Source organism: Chrysoperla carnea, chromosome 3 (genome assembly GCF_905475395.1).
Source record: "Chrysoperla carnea chromosome 3, inChrCarn1.1, whole genome shotgun sequence".
Classification (NCBI taxonomy): Eukaryota; Metazoa; Arthropoda; class Insecta; order Neuroptera; family Chrysopidae; genus Chrysoperla; species Chrysoperla carnea.
The window spans coordinates 33,765,235-33,779,863 of record NC_058339.1 but is presented as its reverse complement, the minus strand read 5'-3'; the positions used below and the strand labels follow the sequence as shown (position 1 = coordinate 33,779,863).

Below are 14,629 nucleotides of genomic sequence, written 5' to 3'. Positions count from 1 at the left end.
TACATTAATATATAACATACATTTATGATAAAAAGCAATTATTTTTTTTTCATACTAACATAAATATATGACCTCATTTTGTAAGACTATATCCAAACACATCACCGTAATCATATACAGAATGTTCGATTTTCATCTAGGCATATAAATATCACAAGTATGACAGAGTACATGCGTTAAGCAATGCATCTAAGTAAGAGGTAATATAGGTGTTTTATGAAATTGCAAAAGTGACTTGTACCATGGCTTATCTGTTGTAGTTTATCTATTCAACTAAAAAACTCCCACTCTCCAAGCGTCTTACAACTATCTCCACGCATATCGAAGCTTCAACACATGTATATAATACCTCTCATTTAGATGTATTGCTTAACGCATGTTTTCTGTTAAACTCATGATATATATATGCCTAGATGCAAATCGAACCTTCTGTATATTCATACGGTAAATCATTTTGTTATTTTTCGATGTTTGGTGTTTTAAGTCCATATAACGAATATTATTCAAAAGTATGACATTGTGAATAAAAGAGAATCAAAATATCTCGTAAAAAAGGTTTAATAAAAGTTTTTGAAAAAGCGGGAAAACTAAATAACTAAAATGTATTTCTTGTGCTTTGATATGTTGTTTGTTTTAAAAATAAATGCACAATTGTTCAGGAAAAACTAGCCTTCCGGGTAAAAATCAGCAAAAACTGAAATAAGGTCAAAATTTTCGAGGTTTTTCTTATTTTTCAGTATGATCCGGTCGTTTTTCAAGGTTGAAAACTTGGACTTAATATTGCCTTTACATTGCAAACATATAAAAAAAAAAAAAAACCTTCATACCTTGCATTTGATGAAAGGTTCACACCCTTTTCATGTATAATTTGGTTGAATCATAAGACAGAGACTGTCTAATAAATAACGCGAGATTGATCCGGGTTCAGTTTGCAACAGGAATTCGAAATCCAGAGTAAGTTCATTTCGTTGAATATATATTATAATTTTATTATGTCCAGCAAGCATATAAAATTTACAAAATAGTACTCAAAAAAAATGGCTAGTTGTGTATTTTATCCAGTCAGCAATTTTTATACATATTTATAATTGTGATTTAATTCATTAAATATAAAAATTTGATTTTTAAAAAGTAAAATTTTTGTTAATTTCTGAAATGTTTTCCATGAACAATTTAAGATTTCTTTCTTATAAACGAAAAGCAATTGTTGATTTTTCAACGGGTGTTTCACCTTAAAATAAATAATATGGAATATATGAATGAACTAAAAATATACGAAACTCTTTGAAATATCTTTCATGGTATATTTAAAGTGTCATATCATTAATGTCAATCACTGTCATATTTTATGTTACCCTGTCATATTTTTTAAATTTTATTTTCATGTTAAATATTATTATTGTTGATATATTTAACCCTTGAATGCTAGAAGCCAAATTTGAAACTCTAATTGACACGGTCTGAATAGAAAAGTTTTGGCATTAGTGTAATTTTTTTTACTCAGTTCATTGTATATTGTGTCTGTAACAGAGAAAAAATTACGAAACGCACATATTTTTTAGAACATTACTAACAATGTTTTAACTGATTTAAGGATGTATAAGCACGGTAGTGGGGGCACAAATTTACAAAAATATATATTTTCAATTTTGATGAGAAATTATAATATAACTTGACGATATAAGACGAAAAGTAAGAATAAAGTTTTTCTATATCTGGCGAAATTTTCAAAATATCGCAAATTGAAAATTTTGTTTAATTATTGAGCTTTCGATATTTCGAAAACAAAGGCACACACCGAAAAATTTTATTCTTATTTTTCGTCTACATTCATGAATTAATAACCAAATTCATCATCAAAGTTGAAAATAAGATAAAAATAATTTCAACCCTAAATCTACCCTGCTCTTACATCCCTTATATAGACGGAGACGCCTTGTTTTTTTCTTTTCTATGCCATTGCTTATATGTTTACTTTCAATTAAAAAGTTTTTTTAAAATTTGTTTACATTCATTCCAAGTGAAAATTATCAAAATATGACGTTTTTTGAGATTCCACCACATAAGAGCCAATGTATTTTATATCGATTTTCAATGACTTTTTTCTTAAAAATTTGCAAGGATACCTATGCTGAAATTTTAACCACATATTCTTTGAGTAAAAGACTGTCTATAAAAAAATTTTGAGCCTTTAAATCGAACACTGTGGTCATGCTCATAAATCCTTAAAATGATTTTTGTTTTGAATTTCATATCGAGTTAAATACATAATTTATAATATTTGCATTATTTAAGAAAAATTACCCGAGTATTCACTTAATCAAAAAAAAAAAAAAAATCATAAATAAACAATTAAATTTACATAAACATTAATTTATGCATACTATTAAAACTTGTTTAAAGAGGCTTGGCAAAAATTTGATTAAAAAAATTAAATATTTATCATTTTAGCACATCTTTGTCAGTAATTGATGTTAAAGATGAATGATTTTCTAACAATTTTTTTTTTATCTGTAGATATACAAATATGTACAAGCAAATTTTTTGAAATTCACTGTCCTTCATCAGTAAAACTAATAATAGTCCAAGCTACCATGGCAGAAACTAACAATACGTCACAAAATCATAATAAAATATTCTCAAAATATAATTAGGACAATAGGACTAAAAAATTTTCCCAGAAATTTTTGAAAGTAGAACATAGACAGAAAATCAGTGGGATAAAATCACTATTTTTTTTCAAGACAAGGCAGTGTTGTGTCTAACAATGTTTTCTCTCTAAGAAAACTTTCATAAGCGTAGCTTTAAAACACGAGGGATATTTATTGGAGACGATATTCCAATTAGAAGACAAGTGAATAAAAAATGTGAAGTGAAATTTGAAAAATTTAAAGAAGAAAATTTAAATCTAAGCTCGCACTTGAAACATAGCCAAGAACACTTTCAATTAAATTTCCTTTCAAAAGAAACAAAAAAATCAAACGTTTAGGCGCTATGGAGCCACAGACAGACAAACAGACAGATACACACACACATAACGGTTAAATTTATAAACCCCCTTTTTTTGGTTTGGGGGTTAAAAAATCATTTTGTCCGACTCGCAACCAAACGGGATGTCCCCAGCCCGACACCTTGACAATTTTTAAGATGGGAGGAAACAGATATTCCGTTCTTCGAAATGTAAGAAAAATTGATTTGCATTTTTTATTAATTAGTCCTTCAGCCTTAGCAATTTCCTAACAATTATCACTTTTTTATCAATTTTACTTTTATCATTTTTTGGTGTTATTATGTATAGGTATTTTCAACGGCTATGAGAGCCTGGACAAAACCTAATAACAATTATTTAATTCATGGCCTGTCACTCTAGCTAAACTAACTTTATATAAATGTGACGACTTAGCACATAATTAACTAACAAAGAATTTTTAATTAAATAAATCAAATATACATCATTCATAGAAGTCAGTTTTACTTTGACTATAAATGTGGAAAATTAAATTGAAAACAACGTCAATGAAATTAAAAAATATAGTAGATAATGTATGTATATGACTTGCTTTATGAATTAAAATGATAGTAGGTGTACATGTATATGTATGATGGATGTATGTATGTATGAATTTAATAATATGTCTAGCCATGTTGTTCATCGTTCAATGGCATTATCACCAGACTTCAAGAATATTATCAATTTTCTTCTATTCATGTATGTATAAGTTTTTCTATTGTTTAGAAAATATGCATTATGTTTAATGAAAAATCCTTTTAGTATAATTGGATTGTAACATTTGTTTATTAAATATTTCGAACAACACTTTAAAATTATTGTTTTCTGTTTTAATTGGATATTTCAACAATAACATACATATTGTTATACCATGTATATAATGTATACCATGTATACCATGTATACCATGTATATTTCATATTATGAAATATACATAGTATATTATGTTTCGTCCCAAGTTTGTAACGCTTAAAAATATTGATGCTACGAAAAAAATTTTGGTATAGGTGTTCATAGAATCACCTAATTAATCCATTTCCGGTTGTCCGTCCGTCCGTCCGTCCGTCTGTGGACACGATAACTCAAAAACGAAAAAAGATATCGAGCTGAAATTTTTACAGCGTACTCAGGACGTAAAAAGTGAGGTCAAGTTCGTAAATGAGCATCATAGGTCAATTGGGTCTTGGGTCCGTAGGACCCATCTTGTAAACCGTTAGAGATAAAACAAAAGTTTAAATGTAAAAAATGTTCCTTATAAAAAAATAAAAAACTTTTGTTTGAAACATTTTTTTGTAAACATCACTGTTTACCCACGAGGGCGTTAATTAGGTGCAAATTTTATAGTATGTCAGTAGGAATAGGAATATCAGTTGTGTGTGTGTGTGTATAGTTGTGTGAAAGATATTTAAAAGTGAATATCTTTTGTTATTGACGTCTATACATGGTATTTCAACAATTAACTCAGTCAATTGTTTGTTTTCACTTGTTAAAACTATATTGTAAACAGAGAAACCTGTTAATCCGAAAAATTTTAATTATTGTTTAAACTGGTCGTGGGTAGAGTTTGATGCGACCCTTGAGGTCCACACGAATAACTTCCCAGCAAAATAAAAAGTTATAAATATATTTAAAAAAAATGTTATGAAATTCTTTTCGCATCATATTGTCGATAATACGCTTCGATCGGCACCTCAAGGCACATGATATCGATGTGTGATAAAATACTGATACCAGCGACATATTGATTACTATTGATTTTAGTGTCTACAGCTTAACTAACTGCGCTATCGATGCTTGTTGCATATATACCAAAAAATATGGTAAATCTTCTAAAAATGATCAATATGTATATTTCAAACTCTCTGTTAACCGGTAACAACAATCTTCATGAAGTTGGCTCAATCACATATGGACTAGACATGACAGATATGAGACGAACAACTCAATAGTCTTTTTAAAGCAAACGCAAAGAAACTTTTTTTTAATTCATCGATTCGCTTTATTTACACGATTATATATTCCAACTAAATACAATTTTATTTTCCATCAATAAAATGCATGACTTTAAACGAAAATCAATCTATTTCATAGAAGTAATGATTTTGTTTACTTAACTTCCGTGATTTTGTATCAATGAATTCATATTTTAAATTCAATCCCATTCTATTGTAAATACAAATATTTAGCTGTACTTGCTCCAATCGTTATGCAATTGTTTGAAAGTAGTTTTACTTTATTTCAATATGAAACGGCCAACTTCGGGATGAGGTTGTCAATATTTTAATTTTTTTCTGTGTACTTATTTTACAACAAAGCATTAATTAAGTAAACGTTAAAATAATAGTTATAATATATAAATGGTGTGATGATTGTTGGTTATAATTGTAATTACCCAACCAAGTTGTATTAAATATATATAGGAAGTATAATAAATATTTATAATAAATATTAATATTGCCACAGTATTTATTATATTTAATAGGCGCATAAATTAAATAACTTTAAATTTATAAAAATATATACATGCAGTAAATGCAACAATAAATATATCAAAATTCGAACAACATATTTCATACACGTCCAGAATAACAATTTCAAACTTTTAATTAATTTGTCATCATCAGTTCATTTCATAATGATTTAAAATCCAAACAACGATATATATTGTTAAGAATATTTTGTATATGTAATTATTATTAATATTAAAATTAATAATTTATTTTGAATATTAATTACGCAATTAATAATAATAAATATTTCCTTGTTGTTTATATTTAGTGGATTTAATCTCATTATCTTTTGTATAAACACATTAATTGTGGTGAGAAAATTAAATTTAAAAAAAATATTGAACTAGATTTAGAAAAATTGAATATTGAATAATTAAATTATCAAAGTTCTTTATGAGCTACAATTCCACGGAACAATAGTAAAATTTACTTCTAAAACTATAAGTTTTTATTGCACTAAAAAGTACTAAATTATTTATCCCACCGGGTCACTGATGTATGACTATAACTTTGGCATAGATGGCGCTAGAATCCGAACGTTTTCAATTGCTTCATAGCAATATGAATCACTTCATACATGTGAATGACCTCGTTACGTTTTTGTGCGCTACCTATGGTGCGCACTTTTCACTTTTTAGTAACACGTGTGTATACGTAGAACATACAAAGCATCTATTGTTCGAAACTGACAATATCCTAACGGGCACAGCGTGTAGTTGCTTCCCACCGATAAAGAATGACTGCATAGCTACTCAGCCAACGTAAATCGTCCGTATTCGGGTTTTGTCGGGTTACCGTAGATAAATTATACAACATGGTACTACGTAGTACTACTTATTACAGACAAAGCATCTACTGTTTGAAACTGACGGAGCACACTATACAACACTTAAGGAGTATAATCCAGTTTTATTAATGTAGCAACATATTTTTTTCCAAAAAATTTACGCCGAATGTTCCACCAAAAAATCAAATGTTTCAATCAAAAAATGTTATGTTTTTATAAAGAATAAATTTTGAAGACTCAATCCAAGGTACGTCTATATCTATGCGATATCCAGCTTTGACACGGATAATTTTTATTCGAAAATTTTTTCTATATGTTATTTACACAAAAAGACAGGTCGCATTAAAGGATGGAAGAACTAAAGGCTTCTGGGACATACTGTATAAAGATTACCATTAAAATTGTATTTAATTCTTGAATTTTATAATTAACTTCGTTCGATAATATCGAGAAATATTATTAGTTTGAAAATCTTTCATGCGTGATTAAAATCAATTTTGTTGAATGGATTCTTCATTAACAATCAATCATCAGTTTTGCAACTTAGTTAAAAATTTCTAACCATCAATTAATTTTATATAAAATAATTTTGCAATAAAAAATCACTTGCGTATAAAATTTTCAATTGCCTCATGTATTTATGGAACGTAAATTACTCTCAATGCAAACGTATATTTCTAACTTGTGAATTTAATTAATATTATTAACGTAATAGTTTTCTGTTTCGATTGTGAAAATTGAATGAAAGTAAAATAATAATTTACTCAATAAATTAATCACATAGAACGCGAACAAACGATGGTGTTTGATTTGTGTAATAAAACTTCAATCAATAGAGGTGAACAACGAGCAAACAAACAGTTGTTACACCATCAGGTATACAAATACTAACAATAATTATAATTATTATAATATTTTACATTAATTAGCACGCACAATAAGTTTATGCTCTGATTTCTTTACTATTTCAATAAATATATAAAAAATAAAAGTAATTGACCTTATATAGACAAAAATCATAAAATGTAAAATATTTTCCCAAAATTGAATGGTACTTAACTCTTTTTGGCCTCTTTTCCCTTTTGGCTGTTTTTTGAGAACATAAATACTATATTTGACCAAAACCTCGAAAAAACTGTACGAAATTGGTTGCTATTTAAATAAAAAACTTTACCCTATTTAGAGATACAACTGGGGTAAATTAAGGCAACTCATTTTATCAAGATCAGTAATTTTTAACTTTTTCTCTACAAAATTGCCATAGCTGTGGACTTCATAACTTTCGGAAGTCTGATAAAATTCTCAATAAGCTTTTAATTTATTTCATTTAGGAGATATTAGTATTGCCGATATTGAATAAGTTGCATATTCATAGATGCAACTTTAACAACAATTTTCCAGATGGCTGCCCCTGGTTGGAATCTGTAATGTATTCTTATTGAAAATTGACTTCACAGATTTATTTACAACTATCTTTTTTGAAATATAACATGATCGGTCTTTGAACTTCAAGAATTGCAATTAATTATTAATTAAAACAAATGATTAGTTTGAGATTCAGACATAAAGACAGATAAAAATCGAAAATTTATCACAATATAGATACAATTAATATAATTCATAAATACTACCTCCTATACAACAATATCGTTTCAAAAAAGGTATTGAATAGACTACAAAAAAGCCTACATACAAGTAATTCACAACCCCGCATCATACTTATATGCAGCAGTTAAATAACTGATATTACTTTAAGGTTATTCAGTTGGCACACACGGCATCGCATTAATCTCGAGGATAAGCGTGAATCTATAACATCATTTGGAGAAGATAAGAAAAAAGGCCCAGTGGACAAAATCTGTAAATAGGGCCGTTTTTTTAGTCTTCGATAAACTTTTCCTACAAATTTGTCTTTTCCCCCTTTTATTGTAGAATTCGTAAACTCAATTCGGGCTCCCTTGTGGTGTCCTACTCAGAAGGAACAGTGGGCAACTGTTCCTTTGCCACTGTTATTGGTGTCCTACTTAGAAGGCCCAGTGGGCAACTGTTCCTTTGCCACTGTTACTGAAACCTTTTATTAACTTGGAAAATAACACGAAATTTTGGTTCATTTTGCTATTGCAATTTTGAACGTTTGAATGTTTCTTAGATATCGACTGAAATTCTGTGATATCATATTTCGTATCAAATAAAAAGTAATAAATTTTGTTTAATAATACGATAAAACTGGATATTTGTGGTAATTATGACCCAAATAAGCGAGGTCATTTAAGAATTGCGTGAATAGTTTTTGAGATATAATCTAAAATATTTTACGCAAAGCATATTACTTCGGAGCGATTTGGTAATATCTCAAAAAAATTCACATTTGATTGTTACATCAGCCTTATGTACTTTCTATTTCTTTACTCAAAATTTCCGTGAAGGCTGCCCATTGCTGGAGTATGAGGCAAAAAAGTGTCGACGAGGAGCACCACCATTTACAATGGTATTCGTATTTCATGATTACCCAGTGTTCGTGTTTAGTCCACTGTCGGGGCGAGTAAACTTTACAAAGCAAATAATAACTTCTTGATTGATTTTTTTTAAGCTTAGTACTCTGATATTTGTACTAATACTTGAATAACCTTAAATAATGTCGGTGAAGTCTATTTGTTAAATTGATAAATATCTTATTACATCACAGAAACACCAAACACAAACTAAACGAGCACAGTGCGGCATCATATTGTTTGTTTTTAATATATTAAATGCAGCGGTTTAACTTTAACTTATTGTTTTTAAATAAATAATAATAAATTAAAAAAATATATTTATGTATGTTTTAATAAAGTGTTAGATAATAAATATGAAGAGTGGGTTACCTTACAATAATATTACCATTCATCATCATATTATAACAAAAAAAAAAAAAAAAAAAACTTTTAACAAAAAGAAAACCGACTTCAAAAGAAAAACTTTTCCAAAATGGATTAATATGCACTAAAAAGTAAAAAAAAAATAACGATAATATAATGTAGTTAAAATTATCGTTATTTTTGGAGTCGGTGTTAGCCAAGAAAACAACTCTGGCAGACCAGTTTGCTACATTAGCTTGGCTGACACCGACTCCAAAAATAACAATAATTTTAACGTTATTTTTTTACTAATTAGTGCATATTAATTTATTTTGCAAAAGTTTTTATTTTGAAGTCGGTTTTCTTTTTGTTAAAAGTTTTTTATTTTGTGATTTTCAGTGAATCTGAAATACACTAACTAATTTGTCACTAAAAAAAGAATCATCGAAATCGGTAAGCTTGACATTGAGTTATTCGTCCTCTTGTCGTGCATACTTGCTGCAAATTTAAGACTTATGGTTTTCTCATGGAAGACGTTGTCAAACAAATAAAAAATCATCAAAATCGGTTCACCCAGTCAAAAGTTCTGAGGTAACACACATAAAAAAAAAAAATACAGTCGAATTGATAACCTCCTCCGTTTTAGTTTGAAGTCGGTTAAAAAAACACACATAGCGAGTACCGAATGCGAAGAGGTGGAGGAGGAGTATTGAAAAAAATATTCATTCATAAAATTTGTTTGGTTTTTTTATTTATTGCATTGTAATAGCAAGAAGCGCTTATTTATGTACAGATAACAGATGTTGTGTTTATTTATTTACTCCTTTGTGCGCGAATGCAATAATCACAACACCTAATGTCATCAATTTTGTAAAACGAATGTGCTTTTCATGTTACAGAACGGAGGAAAAGAATAAATAATGCGGGGGTACAGTAACTGCAATTTTATTTTCAAAATTATTATCCAAAAGGGAGATATTCGTGAAAATGGTTCATGTTAAAAAAGTAAAATCAGGGTAAACCAGTGGGACTAAAGATATATTATAGTTACCAGGCAGATTATTTTGTAATAGAATTTGGAATCTCGTAAAGCAAGAGGGTCAGAATACAGTAGACAGCAACTAAAAGAGGTTATGATGGTAAAATTGGGACACTGATCCATTTCCACGATAACGGTCTGAAGATTCGATTAGTATAGTATTAGTTCCAATTAAACGGAACTACAAAAATAAAAATTTTCAAGGCCCCCAAAGAAATGTTAATTTAGTTCGGTATTTTTTGAGATATCAAAAAAAAATTTTTTTTTTTTTTTTGTTAAAATGAAGGTTTTTCCACCCACGAATTACTATGGGCAGGGTTTATTAATACTAATTGATTTTAATAGAAGAGAATATACTCAAATTTGTTTGGATTAAGTTGGGTCAGGCAACCGCGAGTTGCCATATTTTCCGTTTGTTTAAATGATATTATAAATTTCATATTTTATTATTCGACTATCCGATAATAATCTCTCAAAAGGATTGCTTGCGAAATTTAAGGTCAATCCAATCCAATCTTTCGAAATTTCAACCAAAATAAAAAATTAAAATCATGAAATGTATAAAATAATTAACTGGTCAAAAACGTTCGTAAAAAGTGCAATGCCATCCTCAAAAATCTACTAGGTTTGCGCTTGGATAAAGGTTGAATCGAATTTTGTAACTATTATATTACCGAAGTGTCTTTTCGGTAATAACTTTACCAAGATAGAAAAAAATGTGAAAAAATAATCAAACAAGAAAAATTACTGTGTGTAAAGTTTGAAAAATCGTTGAGCAATTTTGATCACAAATCATAATAATTGAATGATGTCAATCAACTACCTGATTTTAAATTTAAATTCAAAAGAAAATATAAATACAAAAAATACACTTACCATTTTTAAAGTTTCTTCTGGCCGCAATAAATAAAACATAGATTGTAGATGCTGCTGAATATCCGAACCAGATGCACTTACACGTCTACTTGGACGTAATCGTTCATGTGGAGGCAAAACTACCGCGGCCCCTTTACCAGCGAAGTAACATTCGCTAAGGCTGGAACAATACAAAAAAAAATATTTAAAATAATTTTATTACGTATAATAATTTTAGCGGCGAATAAAATATGAAAGTTTTAGTTCAAAAGTTCGCGATGTAATTGATTTTTTTTATGAATTTTTAACAATTTTTATGATAAATATTACAGATAATTTTTTGAGATAAAAAGTACTTTCACCAGAAAATAATTTTTTAATCATACAATTAAAAATTCATCATAGTCGGGTGAATATTTTAAAAAGGATTCCGCTATAAATTATTAAAAAATTTACTTGAAACTATAAATTTTCAAAATAATTTTTTAATATAAAAATTTCGACATTAATTAATGGAAAAATATTCAAACTTTCGTAAAATTTTTTGTTCAATATTAAATTATCTCCACTGCATAATAAAAACACTTTTGAAAAATTAGGCTGAAAAACAAGTTCTTTTTTTGTTATTAAAATAAATATAACTTTGTTAAGAAAGTTGTTTTTAAACAAAAATTTATTAAGTTAATAAATTTTTTTTAATGTAGAATTTAAAGAAACATTTCTGGGTTGTAAGATCCAACTAACATGTAGCTTATACCAATTAATTTCTGTTCACAAGATAATTAATTAAGTTCACAACCTTAGTACTTCGAGAAACAAGGCATGAATACAAAAAAAAAACCTTTACATTATTCGTTAGTTAATTTGAAGAAAAAAAATCCACTTATATGATGGTTAAAAGATTGCAAAAGTCGATATAATTATGGGTTCAGTGTTTATTTAACTTCTGTAGAGTGCACTAATTACAATTAATTATGTGCAATTAAGACTTAAATACATGGGAAGAAGTGGTTAAAGAAATATTAAATTAGTAAAGAGAGCTATTTTTTCAAGTGTTTTTATTGATATTTAATCAAACAAAAACCGCGAATTCTGCTAGATGAATTTATATTGCATAAATATCCCTTAATTATTAAACGCAATAAAAATTTTTAACCTTCTTTTCAAAAATATATCGCACAATATAAACTTACGTTCTTGGAACGATACAAGAACTTTCAAGAAAAATATTATTTTGTTTCGACCAAGAGTTTTTAGGAACAATCTGTTTGGTAAGCATATTTGGTAAGCTAATATATTAGTGTAACTTTGAAATGGTTATGGAAGATGATTTTTAAGATGGAACTCTGCATTTTTGGTTATCGTTTTGTGTAAAAGACATTAAAAAGTATATTTTATTGCAAAATTGCAAATATAGCTTCTTGAAAGCTGTGATAAGTAAAGTAAAATTTGTTTGGTTTTTAAACGAAAAATTTGTCGTGTAGATAAAGCTTTATATTTTAATAATCACATATGACGTCAAAAATACTAAAATAGAATCCAACACACTAAACACACAACCAAAATATGGTGTGTTTTCATAAGTGTTTCTATATTTGACTGTGTAGCCAAAAATATTTTTCAATGTTTCACAATACATTTTCATACAATAAATCACATTCTAAATTGATTTTTCACAATGACATCTGTTTTCCTTTGAAGATACTACAACCACAAATGAAATATAGATAATTGAGAATGGAAAATGATAGGTCATTGAACAGCATAACATTTTTGAAATTTATCGATGTCTATTGAAAAAGGTCATTATTATTTGTTTGTAAAACATTTATGCGCAATTTTTTAAAAGCCGCAAATTATTTTAAGTAAATAAAAATTTATAAATAAATAATATCAAGGAAATATTTTATTCTAATCGTAGTATACAAATTTGTTGATTTCCGACATTATCTTTTTAATTTTAACTAAAAAAAAATACAAATATCAACTCCGTTTGACGATTGGTCGAATATGTACATGGAGTCGCTCGTAATCCTATATGAAGTACTATATTTCGGAGAAATATTTGACCATATCTCGGGAACTACTGATTTTTTGCAGCCAATGTGTTAGGAAAATTACAACAAATTTCTAAACAGTGATTAAAACACTTTATTTAGTAATCAAGGGTTAATTACACCAACGCTGGATTGTTTTAATAATTCATGAAAAATACATTTAAGATTGAAGATGATTAAACTATAAATAGTTCTTACGTTAGGATAAAAATGTCAAATTCGTGAGCAAACTATTTAATAATGCACATCATCATTTCAACATAGAGCAGATCAGCAAAGAATTGCTACATGTAGGAGGCAGAGGTTTACCCAGTGAACATATAAGATTAATTAAATATGTGATAAATAAACGAATCAACATTACATAACAATTATTACGGTGTTTTTATTAACGACAGATGATGCTTTCAATTATATTAAAAGAATACGGATAGATTTTAGATTCACTCACTCTCATGAATAAATGTATTTTATGTGTGATGTAAAAAAAATATTACAATTTGTCTATGTAACACAGCATATGTTATACTAGTGCATTCGCTGGCGCTGCTGAGAAGTAATACTGATCATCATATCATCATGGTACACTGTAGGCCATGCAGGCAGGCTATTCAGCCATCATCATGACGTTGGTATATTGGTTTCTTGATAAAAGTATATGCTGGCAAGAAAATTAAAATCTGCCAGTTTTTGTAATGACTAATCATTACAATGCAGTACTTTTTTAGAGCAAAAACCAATTATTTGGAATATTTTGAAGATTTTTAAATATATTTCACATTTCAAAACAATTTTTCTCATTCTTGTCAGCCAAAACTTTGTAGAATATTATGTTTCATTAATAAATTTCAATTTTTGTCCCAATTAGTCATCATCAGTATGATTTACCTAATCGTAATTACTCCTATATTGTATGTTACTAGTTACTTATTTGGCGGCAGTCTGCAATAGAATAAATATTGTTTTGAAGGAAATTTTCTAAACGATCTCTCCGATGAGCCATAACGATTAGTAGCACTCAATTTTAATTCAAATTTGTGTTGCCTATATCAATTTGACTGACGACTTAAAATCGTTATGTTATAAACTTGCAGTTTGAAATTGTTAGTTTATAATCTAACGAAAATAAACCCGGTAGATTGTAAATGTTATAGTTTGTTTTCAATCTATCGACAGTTTACAATCGGATTATACTTGATTCGTTTTATCGAGGCCAACATTACAAAAAACAAAGTACACAATATTATTTAAGTAGTTAGATCTTTTAATTCTGATTAAAATAACTTTTATTTTTGGCAAAAATATAAATTCGAATCAATTAAAATTGGAATATTAGGCTCGAAAACACACAAAACAGTTAAAAAAGTTTGCCTCGATAAAACAAGTATAGATTTATTATAAACCAACAGTTCTTCCAAAAAAAAAAACAGTGAAATATACATCTACTACAGCCATTCTTCACAAACTATCCGATAGATTTTTTTCCAAGGTTCTTCTATAAGCTACTTTCACTAGTTTTTGCTAGATTGCAACA

General features: G+C 28.0%; 1 protein-coding gene across 2 annotated transcripts in view; it reads right to left on the bottom strand.

The window, feature by feature from the left end:
* LOC123296918 (protein phosphatase Slingshot) overlaps nucleotides 1–14,629 on the bottom strand; it is a 247,644-nt gene that overhangs the window by 69,719 nt on the left and 163,296 nt on the right. For both annotated transcript variants that reach the window (XM_044878620.1, XM_044878619.1), the window contains exon 3: nucleotides 11,060–11,219. In XM_044878620.1, coding sequence (XP_044734555.1) covers nucleotides 11,060–11,219 — 160 coding nt within the window. The remainder of the gene's footprint in view (nucleotides 1–11,059; nucleotides 11,220–14,629) is intronic.